At 39.6% G+C, this 14613-nt stretch overlaps 1 protein-coding gene and 1 long non-coding RNA gene across 3 annotated transcripts in view; one reads left to right on the forward strand and one right to left on the reverse strand.

Annotated features, from left to right (window-relative positions):
• Positions 1–14613, forward strand: part of ec (echinus) — a 483333-nt gene that overhangs the window by 394607 nt on the left and 74113 nt on the right. Inside the window, exon 1 of one of the 2 annotated variants that reach the window (XM_067132827.1) lies at positions 8–197. The exons of the other annotated variant lie outside the window; for it this stretch is intronic. Coding sequence (XP_066988928.1) covers positions 147–197 — 51 coding nt within the window. The 5' untranslated portion in view covers positions 8–146. Of the gene's footprint in view, positions 1–7; positions 198–14613 lie in introns of those variants that run through there. 2 annotated transcript variants of the gene reach the window in all.
• LOC136855640 (uncharacterized) overlaps positions 1–14613 on the reverse strand; it is a 169207-nt gene that overhangs the window by 14329 nt on the left and 140265 nt on the right. The gene's annotated exons all lie outside the window — the stretch shown is intronic.

Consider the following 14613-nt stretch of genomic DNA (forward strand, 5'->3'; position numbering starts at 1 on the left):
TTGGCGGGCGGAACATGGCTTCAGTACACCTCGAACTTTAATCCAAGCAGGACTATAACGCTCGGTGCTTCTTCATGGCTTATGGTCGATCTTCAACAATGTTACTGTGTCTGTGTTCAGTGTGACTTTGACGAATCCTTGAGACGATGAAAACCGATAAAGTGAGCAAAAGGACCGCTGTGTTCCAAGTGTCCAGAGTGAGTGTTCAAGTTTTGTTCTCGTTTCGTGAGTGAGTTCTCTCTTGAAAGTAGTGCGTGAGTGAGTGTATTGGCTTCTTAGACTGGTGATTGTATTGGAGCTCCCTCTTTTTAGCCTGTTAGGATGGAGTGATTTAATCTCCTTGCTGGTGAAATTGGTGGAGCTGCTCGCTTTATTGTTAATTCATGGTTAACATCATTGGGCTGCTTAAATACTGATGGGCCATTCGCATTCCGAGAAGACGTAGTGATGACGTGCATTGCCAATGGTTTGATCGAGTTGATCGTGTTGTTGCATATTGATTCAGTGTACATCAAACAGCGTGCTTATTGTTGGGCCATATCGCATTGCTATGTGATGATGTTTCTCTTCAACTGCCTTCAAAATGTTGCATCATTGTTTTGAGCTGGCAGTGTTATTTGTGTGGGTGTGTGATTATGCACTGTCCGCATTTTTTCTCTAAGGAGAAATTCACTTTTGTCGACCAAAGAATAAGCTTTCGTTTGTATGGCTTAAGCTGACAGGGAATTAGTTAAGAGAAAGATTGATTTCCTTTCTCTGACAGTTCTTGGGGTGGAATTCCCGTTTTCCCTTTTTGTCCTCGTGGAGAAAATTAATCTTCCTTTCAGGCATTGTGTTTTGCTAGACGGGTGAAACGGTTGTCCCTTTCAGTGTAATGTAATAAGCCAAATTATATTGTTGAGGTATGCAAGTCAACGAGAATTGTTAACGTAAAATCTTAAACTATAAACATATATATATATATACAGTATATATGTATACGTATATATATATATATATATATATATATATATATATATATATATATATATATATATATATATATATATATATATATATATTTCAAGGTAATCATTAATGACTTTAGAGATGCCACTTAAGGTATTTGCTCAGTATAACGGAGGAAAGAAGCATTACAGGCCACTACCATTAATCTTGCTTGTGTGTCATTTGTGCCCCTCTGGGTTTTACAATTGCCCCTTTAAACAGAGTAGCAACTGCTCTGTAAATCGTCTTGGTTTGGAATGATGAAAGTGGGAACGGATACTCGAAACCGGTCGGGAACAGTCCGTAGGATTTTTGGAATTTTGGCGGGCAACTTGACATTTTCGAAATGTGTAGGTTTTTTCGGTGGTCTTTAACTTAACTTGCTTTTTATGAAATTATGCTGCCAAGCCAAGTAATGTAACACTTTCGTCTATGCAGGGGTTAAGAGACGGGGGAAACAGGGAGCTGATGTTGTGGTTAGACAGCTAGATAGAGCGTTTCAGAAGTACAAGGTGGAACTTCGGGAAAACGCTACAACTTGCACCAAGAAGTAATAGTTAGAGCGGTTGAACGGCAAGGTGGAAGGATGAAAGCGGGAATGAAGGTAGAGTGAAAGACTAAACAGTGAGAGCAGCTAGTGGCCGAAGGGACGCAGAACCACCCTTTAGTAATGCCAGGACCCACTTAGTGGGTCGTGAGCAATGCCTACTGTGCACAGGGGGATTCTGGCTGTATTTTCACATGAAAGGTCATTATCCACTACAAAGGGATTTTGTAATATATATTTTGTCGGTGCTATTTCATATGTAGAACTCTGCTTTGTTGGCGTATAATATAGGCCTAGTAGCAAACTACATGCGAATGAGCCTAATAAAGTGATATTACGCCGTGGTATGTACAAGAGTCAAGTTGGTGGACAGGTGTCTTTGAAAAGAAGCGAAAACGGTCACCATCCATTGTACAAATAGACCCTCATTGTGTTTATTCTTTTTTCTGAATGCTGGTATCGATTCATCAAACGGACATGGATAACGTTTCTGGCATAAGGTTCCATCAGGTCTCTCTGCGGTCTTTATTTGGTGGTGTCTGGCGAAATACATCCGAAGGAATTATTATTCCGTATTAGGAGGTAATTTTTCTTGTAACAGCTTCATCATCGATTTTAAGAAGCAATCCGTACTAAAGACATTAACTTTGCATCACAATATTTTATTTGTATACAATACCTACCGTGCTATGTATATGCTTTTACAGGAACCGTGTAATATCGTCAAGCAGAAAAATTTCTTCTTTATTAGGCCTATACATTGTACATATACAATTACATTTCATGTTATATAATATATATATATATATATATATATATATATATATATATATATATATATATATACACATACGTACATACGTACACACACAAATATGAGCTAGTCTTTTGCACTCAGTCTATTATAATTAACATGCAGATGTTTGCTCTCTGCAAACAAGCTGTGTAAGTATCTTCCACCTTATTTCTATTTCCTCATCGCAGTAGCCTTCACTCTTGCAGGCTGTTGGTAAACAGCTTTCTTGCAGCTAGAGCCTACAATTTTCTGTCGTCCCTCTTTTTCTTCTTCATATCATGGCTGGGTTAGGCAGGGGCGTTCATCTGCTTGTCTCGTCTGACTTAGCAAAAGATTACCGGCTTGATTAATTGATGGTTTCTGCAGGTGAATGGTAGGTATTCTTTTAGCATAGTACTATCTAGTCGCTGTCGGTTATTTACATAAGACGATAACATATCCTTTGATGGGTCCTACTGAGGGAGCCTGAAATTGATAAGAGAAAACCGTGCACACCACAGCTTTTGTCAGCACCTGAATGATGTGGTTACGTACTTGGTGTAGCTATACTTATTAGATTTCTGGGGAATCTCTCCTTCCCTCTGGTGAACGAGTTTCAAGGTAAGCGCTAGGTAAATGTTTACTCAAGTGTTTAGGGTGTTGACTTCGTTGCTCTTTCCTTATTTGCGGCAGTCGACTCACTCATTAGGTATATTTTAATATATCTGAGTCGATAAGACTGTATTTACAGTCTTTGGAAGTTGATCACTTCGCTCCCGTTTATATGACTATGAAGGTTTGGATAAATGATAGGTACATTATTCTCACTAGACAGAAAAAATACCAAAGTACTGTATCGCTGTCGATGGTGGTATCACGCTAGTGCTTTATGTGTTTTTAGTCGGTAGTGCGGAAGTCTTTTAGCGGAAATTATAAGATAGGCTTGTAGACGTGTTTCAGGTTAATGTTACACCAGAATGGGTAACGGAAGGAGAAGGGCCTTTGCGGCGGCGTCTCTTGTGAAGACAGACAGACTTTTAACGTCTGCGTTGTACTCGTTGTGGCTCCTGACGTTGGCCATCCTTCCTTCACAAGGAGACCCTTGAAATTCTCTCTATTGAACTCCCAAAATGACCGTATATCATAGCACTCTGTGGATTCGGTCTTGTAGTTTTTTTCGGTCGGCCAGGTGATTTTCAACAGATTACTGTTCCCTTGAGGTAAGGGTTGATTTACTTTGGGGGGTTCTTTGTACGGGAGTATCCTGAACCTGTTACACTGACTTTTCCTGTTAGTTGCATCATGGGCAAGTTTTAACTTCTTTTCGGTGTTTCAAATTGACTTTTGCTTGCGATTTTGATAAGTTACTGTCTAGATGTGGCGTCAGAAATTTTATTCTTCAGTCGCCGTACGAAAGTTTGCAAGGCCATTTTAATAATGAATTCGTCTGTTTACAAGTTGTGACTAACTTTCATATTCGATATAGTCTACCTTACTTTCATTTCATTAAAAGAGCAGGTAATGGAAAGCATTTTACCTTTTAAGTTGTATTTTGAGTAGGTCGCTTCATTAAGTTACAGCCTTTACGTGAAACTCTGGGTAATCGAATGATGACCGATCACAATGTCACGGCATTTCCCATCGATTGCTGTTCGCAGATTACAGCAAGTAATAAAACGATGTATTCCGTGTAAACTAAATTATTCCTTACACGAATAACGGATTCATTATTATTAATTTTTCTGAACAGTACGAAGGGTTCAGTCTTCCTTACACATCATGCGTTCTTCCATATATGCCATGATAGTCCATAAAACATTTTACCTTCCAGAATAAATTGCTTGTACATAGGCCTAGAGTCTGATTAGAGTCAGGCAGTTGAAGGGGGAGGCACACGAAGAAATTTGCTGTCCAATGGATTGGGGAAGAGTTACGAAACCCTAAGAGAGGTCTTTAGGCCTCTTCTGTTATCTTGGAAGGCGGCATTTATGGGGAAGAAGGCGAAGTGTGTTTTTGAAAGGAAGAAGTCAAGGCTTCCTCCTTTTCTATGCGGGAAGGCTTTTGCCGGTAGAGTTAATAGGCTTTTGAGATAACGTTGCTTTTGGATGTGAAGTGTTTTAGCTTGATTTTAAGGCTACTTCGTCATTCTCGTGGGCCTCCAGTTTTTTACTAGTAGGCTTATCTTGCCAGTTAGTAATGTTTAGGGTTTAGTGTGCTTTAATTGGCGGGAAAACGCGGTCCAGAGTCTATTTGTCTTCTGGTCTTGTATTGGTAGTTTACGAATAGCTTTTTTTTTTCTTTTAAATAGACCGACTCCAAAGGCAGATTCTTTTTATGAGCTATTAGTTTTCGTGTTTTACATATCCTTCAGTTTTGTAAGTTTTATCTTGGCAGTTTTTTTATAAGGCATGCGAAATTTGACATTACTTATCATCTATAATGCTAAGGTACGGTGAGTTATGATATTATGTTTGCAGATTTTTGCAAGCGTTATTCACTAAGTGCACGTTATTGATTCATGTGTCATGTACAATAAGTCTCCAACGACGTCGCGGCATTCGAGTTTTTTGCAGAGGTTTTTTTTTTTTTTTTTGACGATTCTCACGCGTTTTCCCAGAATTCTGTAAATCATTCAAAAGATGTTTACATTATTGCAGGGTTCTGAAGGGACGAACGGTCGGTTGGGAATATTGTGGTTCTCTCGAAAGAGTTATAGACAACATGTTGAGTCTCAAGGCAGCAGACTTTAGTGCATACAGACACCTCATTAAGCAAGAACGTTACAGGGGTTTTATTGAGTAGTGCACTTGACAGTTGTCGAATTGTATTCACAGCAAATATCATTGTAAAAAGTTGATATTGCGAGAGAATTCACACATTAGACTACACAGATTCAAGCGAACGAATCTCTAAAACACCTGTGACTTTCTTTCATAGTTAGGTGTCTGTATAGGCTACCTGAATGTCTGATGTTTTCTATAATTCTGTCGAGACACGTGTGTGTATGTATGTATATATATTGCGTATGTATAATACGTGTACACACACATATGAGAGAGAGAGAGAGAGAGAGAGAGAGAGAGAGAGAGAGAGAGCATTAATGTTACAAGTAATGTGTCCTTTATGAAATTATATTGAAGAGGACGTTGACTCACCATGGTGGGTAACGTAAGCCATGTTTCTCAGGAAACCCTGTTCTTTCCCTGACTCACCTTTGGCTGCGTGTGTTCACTCGTGTATAACCTGAGAGACTGTCGTTGAAGTCAGCGATTACTATGTAATTGATAATTTTACGAATAACTTTACTGTAATATTTTCTTGTCTTAAAATAATTCCTTTTAAAGTAGTATTTTTTTTTTTATTCGTGTATATATTGTGAGTGCAGGTGCGCGCGTTTATCGTAAACTGTTTATTTGTTTTAATGAGGTTTGTATATATTTTTCTTCCCCCGTTTTCTAAACACTAACTGTCAGATATTTACCTTTCCATTGGTCTTGCACATTTAACAATTTCCGGGTTTTTTTATCACTTTTCTTTCCTTCTCGTTTCGCATAAGGTGTCCGCGTCACGGTTACTCACGATTAGGCCGAGTCTCCCCTGACGCGTATATAATTCATCTGACGGATCTTCCCAAGGTACAGAGAGGAGACTTCTCTCTCTTTACACTGGGTCTTCCTACTTTCATCCACACATCTTATGGAAGGTGGTTGGCTGGGCTGAAAAGGTTTGTTTATTTTTCTGTATTTACGAAAACAAATGATGTCAGCTTAGATTTTTGATCCTTCGGATGACATATTCTAATGTTATGACATGGCCCCAAACCAAGATGGGGTTTTTACTGAATACTGTGTGTTGTGTACAGCTTGCATATCGTTCTTACCCCTACACACGGTATATAAAACGCGCGGCCCCGCGCCCGCATCTGTGTGTGTAAGGTTGGTGAGCTCAGCTAGTTTCACAAGCTTAGCCTCACCGGACTAGAATAGAACAAGTTACCAAGTCTGTATGATGAGGTAGGTATACAAGTAAGAATTCAGGGAGAGCAAGATAGAAAATAACAAGCGTTTATTTTAAAAGCATGGGGTGGAATAATTTGTTTTTGTGTGAAATTCCCTTTGGAAGTTGTGATAAACCTGTCTCCTGCAAAGAGGTCTTGATACCAGAAGTGAGAAGAAGCCGCAAGTTCCATTGTCTGAAGAGTGCGTGGTGTGTGGGTGTGTGTGTTTATTCAAGCGACATGCATAATAACGACTGGCTGTCGTGTTCACGGCAACCTGGCTACGTCTCTTGGTAGTTACGAAACACTTAATTGCATATATGTCGCTTGAATAAAACACACACACACACACACTCACCCTCTTTCGTAACGCAAGCTACAGCATCATTCCTTAAGTTCACCGAAGAGGATGAAGAGTGGAAATAAAGGAAAGTTGATGGAGCCGCGTGCTGCACTGAGTCAAATATCAAGCGTCTGGCCACAACGCCACGTCTTCTTCCTTCAAGGAAAGTGCGTGCAGAAATGACGGATCAGTTCCCCCGGCTATTTCAAGCACTTCATGAATAACACATGACTGAATGACATGGACTTTTTTTTCCATTCAGTTTTGTTTTTTCGGGTAGCCGAGACTGGAGTAATGCGTATTGTGGGGAGAGAGAGAGAGAGAGAGAGAGAGAGAGAGAGAGAGAGAGAGAGAGAGAGAGAGATTAAATCTTATGATAACGGGAAAAACCGTTGTACATCTTTTTTAGGATTTTCCTATTCCAGCGGAAAATTTTGTGATCAAATGGACCTTGTATTTGTTATTGATAGTATAATTAAGACTTGTTAGTGCTGTTGTTATTTTTCCTTGCCCCCCCCCCCCCTATTGAAAGAGCCCTGTTTATATTAGTAACCAAGAAGAGGGTTTTGCCTGTCGTCCTAAACAACAAAAGTATGGCGACGGAACAGACGTAGTACATCCTGTCTTCATCCTTCGACACCCTTCCTTCTACTCCGTCTCCAGTTCTTCCTCCATTCTTCTCTCTGTCTTTGTGTATGTCCAGGTTTTACCTGTTTATAAGTTCAGTTGATTTGACTTTTCATATTTCAAGGATACGATAAATAAGGAGAAATCAGAAAGCTGTTTTGATAATCTGTTATACACAGTTACAGAGATCTTTCTTTCTCTGTCTGTGTATCAAACAATGACATGACTCGTTATTCATCGCCTTGTGATTCCTAATGAATCACCGGTGGTTCAGCCTCGTGACCGACCGTGACTGAAGAGGAGAGGTTTAATGCTTTTCGAATAGTGACTCATGATTCGCTGTTGACTCAGGAGAGGATCTACCTGAACAACTCGCTCGTATTTCAGAAATTGCATTGTGTGGTTGTAGCGTATTCGTTACTTAACTGACAATGCTTTACTCTTCTTGGTTCAGGGTCCCCGTGGGGGGGCTAGTGCCGTCAGTGCACCTCATGCGGTGCACGGTAGGCATTAATTAAGGTTCTTTGCAGCGTTCCTTCGGCCCTTAACTGCAATCACTCTCATTCCTTTTACTGTGCCTCCTTCCATATTCTCTTTCTTCCAACTTAATTTCCACCCTTTCTTAACAATTGATTTATAGTACAACAGGGATTTTTCTCCCGTTAAACACACGTTTTTACTGTTAATTTCCGTTGCAGCGCTGAATGACCTCATAGTTCCCAGCGCTTGGTCTCTGGCCTATATTCTATATTCTGTTCTATTATTTTTACAGGCTGTTTTTCGGTAAACTTGTATTTTAGTTTTTTGGGGGCTATATAATAATAATAATAATAATAATAATAATAATAATAATAATAGCTTTATTTATCTAAAGTATTCATATGAGTGTTAGTTTTATTAGTAGCTATAACGTGCTCCTAATACTACTGCTTAATAGTTTTAGTTCTGTATTTACCCTTTTTTATAATTTGTATACACAAGTAGTGACACAATCTATAGTTATATCTCTATTACTACAACAACTAGTTCTACAAACCCAACTGCCAAACGTACAAAGCTTTGCACTGTCAACCCATTCTCCAACGTCCTCTGCGTGTCCCCTGAAATCCAATAAGCAAATACACATAATGGCGATTCCGTTTGCTCTTCTCGGCCCTGGAGCGAGGGTATCGAGAGTCGCAATAAATAGGGACTTTCGTTCGCTCTTCCAATCTGTCATTTATCGATTTTTGGGTGAACCAACGGAAAGATGCTTCCACCTGTATCCGTTTCCTCTTCTTTTATCTCGCTTTCTTTCCGTTTTCGTTTGACATCTTCTTGGTTTTTCTCATTTCTGGTATGGTTTTGTTTTTGTAACGTTTAATTTGGAAATTACTCTCATATCTTCAATTTCTGTTCTGTTTTTTTTTTTTTACTTTTTATTTTTCCTTTTGACGTAAAAAAATTTGGTTTCTTGCCGCTTTTTATTTTTTTTATTTTTTCATCATTTCATCTTCATTCCCCAAATCTCACTAATTCTCATGGATTTCCTGACCTTTTTCCCAAACATTTGTATGGTTGATGTTATGCTGTGCTGACTTTTCCTTTGGTTACCGCAGTTCTTTTCTTCGTGTATCATTGTAATGTGTCTCATTTTCACATGGATTCCCATGTCCAATATTTCTCGGTCATTGGTCACCCTTGCTCGCGTGGGATTCCGAGAGGGAGGACTGGAAGATTTGGCTTCTGTAGCCTGTGACTTATATATAACTCTTGTGGTTCATTTCCTCACTGTTATATTTTGGATTGGCATTTTGAAGAGGTTTTCTTTCAGCCTTTTGTCTGCGTTGCCTTTTGTCTGCGTTGCTTTTCCTCATTCGTTAATCTCTTTTGTCATTGTAGGTCATTCCTATTTTCTCTTTGGTCTTATCTTAAACCCTTTTTGTCGTTCTAGTTTCTTATTGCAATTTTTTTTAGTGCATAAATTTATCTTTAGCTCCTTCTTTTACTTATTTTTTTATTGTTACCCCTTTTTTCCTTGATGAATACAGAATTTAGGCCAAAGGCCAAGCACTGGGGCCTATGAGGTCATTCGGCGCTGAATAGGAAATTGACAGTAAAAGTCTGAAAGGTGTAACAGGAGGAAAACCTCGCATCTGCACTGTGCATCAATTGTTAGGAGAGGGTGGACAGTAAGAGGGAATAAAGAGAATATGAAAGGAGGTTGAGTAAAAGAAGGAAAGGGGTTGCAGCTAGGGGCCGAAGGGACGTTGCAAAGAACCTCAAGTAATGCCTACAGTGCACTAAATGAGGTGCACTGACGGCACTGGCCCCCTATGGACGCCCCCTTTTTTTTTTTTTTTTTTTTTTGTCTTACTGGCCATTTCTTTTACGATATCTTCCATCATCAAAGGTTTTTCCGTTCCCCTTGAAATTTTCCTCAGTTCATTTCCTAAAATGGGGAATCTTATACACAAAGAAATTGGAGAAAATTCAAAGACATCTGTGCTGGTTATAGTTTGCTTGATATTTCCTTCCCTTGTTATATTATAGTTGTCATTTCAGTTACCTTTCAATTGCCTTTGTTTAAGTTGCTGAAATTTCCATGTGTTATTATACTTGTCTGTTATTCCCCATCCCTTCAGTTTTCTCAATCATTTCTCTCCATATTGCTATCTTCGTTTTTTGCATTTTACACTTCATTCATCTCTCAAACCCTTCAGTTTTTTTTTTTTTTTTTTTTTTTTTTTTTTTTTTTTTTACATGTCGTGTCTCACATGTTACAATTCTTTGTTTTACGCCTCCGCCATTCACTAAAATTCTTCCAATTGTTTCACTGCTCAGTTACTCCTGTTTTTTTCCCTACTTCAACTTTTCCTCTTTTAGGTCAACCGCTACCGATTCCCAGGTTTGATTCCCCCCCCCCTTTGCAGTTACGTCTGGTTAAACATCCGTCACGTTTCGTCTCATTCTGATAATTTCCGATATGTGGATCTGTCATGCACTGCTTCTGCCTTCGACTGCTTTCGGAAGTTTCTCATTGTAAACAAACTTTCTGAGGATAGTGACGACTATTTTATGATTGTCAGATCTAGCTATCTGTTTATATATATATATATATATATATATATATATATATATATATATTTATATTTTATGATTGTATATATAGATACAAACGTCCTTTATATCATCTACCTCGAAATAATATATTTTTATGCGAAATAATATATTTTTCATATAAGGGGAATTTTTTTTTAGTTAATAATAAATTCGAATTTATTATCAACTAAAAAAATTATATATATGAAAATATATTATTTATAGCGAATTGATATTAAAGGACGTTTGGAGCATACTGATTGAATATGAATCACGGTGATGATAAAAAAAGTCATATATATATATATATATATATATAAATTAGATATATATATTAAATCGATTAAATCACCGAACTGTGTTTAACTACCTCCTTAAGAAGACAAATGGAGAACTCGTGAGTAAATAATAATTTGGTGTGAAGGCCGACTCATTTGTGACGCTAGTTCTTGCAGTATAGATTTAGGTTTTTCACGTCCTATTCTCTGTTTTCTTTTTAAAAGATTGGACCAGTATAAGGTCATATGTTTGCTCATTTCATTAGGAATGGACCCCATAAACAGTCTTCTCTCCCATTTTGATTTTCTCTTAAAAATGAAGCCCTGTGGGCCTCTTCACATTAATCGCTTGCTTACCCTCTTGAAATTAGGCCAACAAGCGGAGCTCGTGACTTGTTTTATTCCCCGTAGTTGTCCTCTTGGCAGTTGTTCCGACTTCCCTAAGTTCATCCTTTTACTCGAACTTCCTATAGGTCCTGCGCTGGTCAATTTTTCAAAGGCCGGGCTTCTTAAATGGACCTCTTAGCTCATGTGTTGCTTTCATCACGAAAAAATAGAGCCCTTGAAATGAACGACCCTCGTAGTGCTCTTGTTCGGACTGACCCCCCTGCTCTGAGGGCTGATTTTCTTAACAAAGGGAGTGGGTCTCTGTCGTGTGCAAGGGGTTGGTTTTCCTCTTAGTCTCGGTTTTAGGCCTGTCTACTGCACCATTGCACTTCTTTGCAAGCCTGTGACTCAGGTACTCCCATTGCCTCAGCCTCAGTTACCTGAACCCTTTTCCAATCGCCCTCTATGCCCAGGCTATATTCTCTTAGGCTTTTGCAGCTCTCGACCCAACGCTTTATTTTTAGGAAAAGAACTATCTCGGCAGGTGTTTTGTGTCCTGAGTCTGAGATTCTCTCTCTCTCTCTCTCTCTCTCTCTCTCTCTCTCTCTCTCTCTCTCTCTCTCTCTCTCACACACATGCAACGACCCCATGTCTTTTCCTGGGAAGACAGCTGCTTTCTGTTTCGGGGTTCCTTCCTTCAACCTCTGTAACACGTGTTGTCTTTGGTAGTACTATTAACATCTACAGCTGAGACATAAGACTTGCAGTTGTTAAAAGTTGTAATCCTTGCTGCTGTATTTCATCATGTTTCTCGACCTTGAAATGTCGAACAATTTTCTTAATTTGTTGAATGTACTGCAATATCTCCGGGATTCTTAGACTGTTGGTCTACCTTTAATACATGAACTTTTTTCTATACACTGCTTCCTGTAATGCTGGTTGATCTTGAATCCAGGTTTTTTTTTCCCAGGTGGGCATATACAGTGTGTGTGTGTGTAGAGATTTTCTCTCTCTCTCTCTCTCTCTCTCTCTCTCTCTCTCTCTCTCTCTCTCTCTCTCTCCCTCCTCAGAGATGAGACATATTTCCCAGATCTACATCTCATGAAACACATTTAGAGCATATATTTATTAAAACAAATTTTTTTTCTATTCCTTTTATCCTCATTTCTTTTCATTAGCAAAGTCCACCCAACCCTTTCCTTTCTTACCTCTAGTTTTCTTTATTCTCATCTTCCTTCCCTTCTTACCTTTCCTCCTTTACCTCCCCCTCTCTCTCTAGTTCCCATCTCATCCTCATCCATATTACCCGTGCTCTCCTGCACCCTCCCCACTCCATCTCCCCTCCCCCATCTCGCCTCCCCAAAGCCAGACGCAACAATGGGTCCAATCACTCGCGTCTGCTGTCCTCTCCCCCCAATTCCCCCAGCATCCCCCCCACCTCATCTTCTCCAACGATTATGCCAATGGACCGTTGAGATGGAACCTGAGAGGGAGTTCTGATTGAAGTAATAGCGCTCTCTCTCTCTCTCTCTCTCTCTCTCTCTCTCTCTCTCTCTCTCTCTCTCTCTCTCAACATTATTTTGCTTATGTTTGACGTACCACAGTATGAATTCAAATGCATGCTGGTTCCTGAGTTAAGAAAAATGAGATGATTGGCATTAGTGTGTGCTTGAAACTTTTGAAAAGAAATGAGAAAATGAGTGTGTATTATTATTAAGAGTTTTACCGAGCAAGTTTTGGGAAAACAGAAAGAATCAATGTTTGCCTTGGAGGAGCGAGGGCGCGAGAGAGAGAGAGAATCATCCACGTAGAGTAATCCGGCTCCAAGTTCCCTCTTGCCATTACCTTCAAGGTTAAGAACACGAAGTGCCGGCTAACGGTTTCTCCTCCTGAAACCGGCACAGGAAAGGGGAGGCAGAAGCACAAGTAGTAGTGGTAGTGGGGAAAGCGAACGCAAACGTTTCCGATATGCATTTTTGGCAAAGATTGGGATGCCGGGGAACTGTCTTGTGAGTTAATAAAATTAAGAATATAGCTAGGATTGCATTTGATAAGAAAGAAAACTCTCTCTCTCTCTCTCTCTCTCTCTCTCTCTCTCTCTCTCTCTCTCTCTCTCTCTCTCTTGGAAACTGAAAGGTACAATTCGATGGTCCTTCCCCACTTGACTGCACTTGAATATTAAGTCAGCTTAGTCGAAATTCTCCGGAGAATCGACATTTTGGGCTGGCGCTAAGACGTTTTCCCTCCTCTCGGCATTCGTTGGTTTTCCAGTTGAGCGCAGTGAACGCTAATGTAGAATTTAGCATCGAAAATAATTTTTATGACAGAAGCAAGCGCATTTAGAAATTCTCTCTCTCTCCCTCAACTGAGCTTCCCGCATAACGTTCATTCGGTTAGGCAAGGGAAACGTCGTCTTTGCAAGGGAAACATCATCGTTCGACGCCTCCTGGCATGGCAAATGTAGAGAGAGAGAGAGAGAGAGAGAGAGAGAGAGAGAGAGAGAACGTTGGGGGTGGGGGTGGAGGTGGAGAATAAGGTATAAGTGGACAACACAAAGACTTTCCAAAACAGTGAAAGAGATGGAGGTGCCTGGGCACTGGGTATGGGGTACCCTCAAGAGGTTCCTTGACGACATGCCAGAGAAAGCCTTTGTTGGATGCCTCACTCCTCCCTCCCCTCCTCCTCCTCAACCTCGGAGTTTCTCCTGAGGAAGGTATTTGCGTTATGTTTCTCTCTTTAGGAGTGGACCTTTCGAAAGGCGCTCTGCTATTCTTTTCGAAGAATGCGATTTTGTATTTTTTCATGACTTTTTAAACTTTGTGTATATGTGCTTAGTGTTAAATGAATAGTCGTGCTTCTAAGGAAAGTTTGTTGTTGTGTTCTTTTTCTACGATTTTTGTTTTATGAAATATTTCCTTTATTTTTTTTTTTACTGAAGTAAGTAATTAGTTAATCGTTTCATGTTCCGTCTTCATGTTGATTTATAGTCACTGATGCATCCTTTAATTTGCGTTCAACGTGTGTTTAGAGCATTCCCGTTTGTGTCGGTGTTGAGCATTTATACAATGAGAATCTATAACAGAAAAGAGTTTAGTCACGGTGGTGATGCGCTGGGGTTAAAATAGTGAGGTTTAGGGGTTAAAGGCTATACAGATTTCTTGAGGTACCCCTCTCTCTCTCTCTCTCTCTCTCTCTCTCTCTCTCTCTCTCTCTCTCTCTCTCTACCGGATGGCTTTTGTAGATCATTGGATTTGCTTCATCGGAGGAAAAATGGGAAAGCCTCCACGTTTCCTCTAGGGACGCAGCGGAAAGGAATGGGATGCCGTAGCTCCTCTGGTCGTCATGTCTTCTCTCGGTATGCAAATATTCCTCAGCAAGAGATTTGTTCTTGCAGCCCAGATATTATGTTTGAGAGAGCCACCATTGTTTAATTTGTATTTCTTTTCAGCTTTTTGTTTAATTCGTATTTCTTTTCAGTTTTTTTTATTGCCTAGTGTTTAATTTGTATTCCTTTTCACTTTCTTTGATGTGAAATTAAGTTGTTGGTAAATGTAGCATTATTTTCGTATGAAGTTGTGTCTTGCTAAAAAGTTGAACTATCGAATCTTAGACGGAGTGCTTCTTTTCTTTTTTTATCGGTTCATACAATTA

Source organism: Macrobrachium rosenbergii, chromosome 32 (assembly GCF_040412425.1).
Source record: "Macrobrachium rosenbergii isolate ZJJX-2024 chromosome 32, ASM4041242v1, whole genome shotgun sequence".
Taxonomy (NCBI): Eukaryota; Metazoa; Arthropoda; class Malacostraca; order Decapoda; family Palaemonidae; genus Macrobrachium; species Macrobrachium rosenbergii.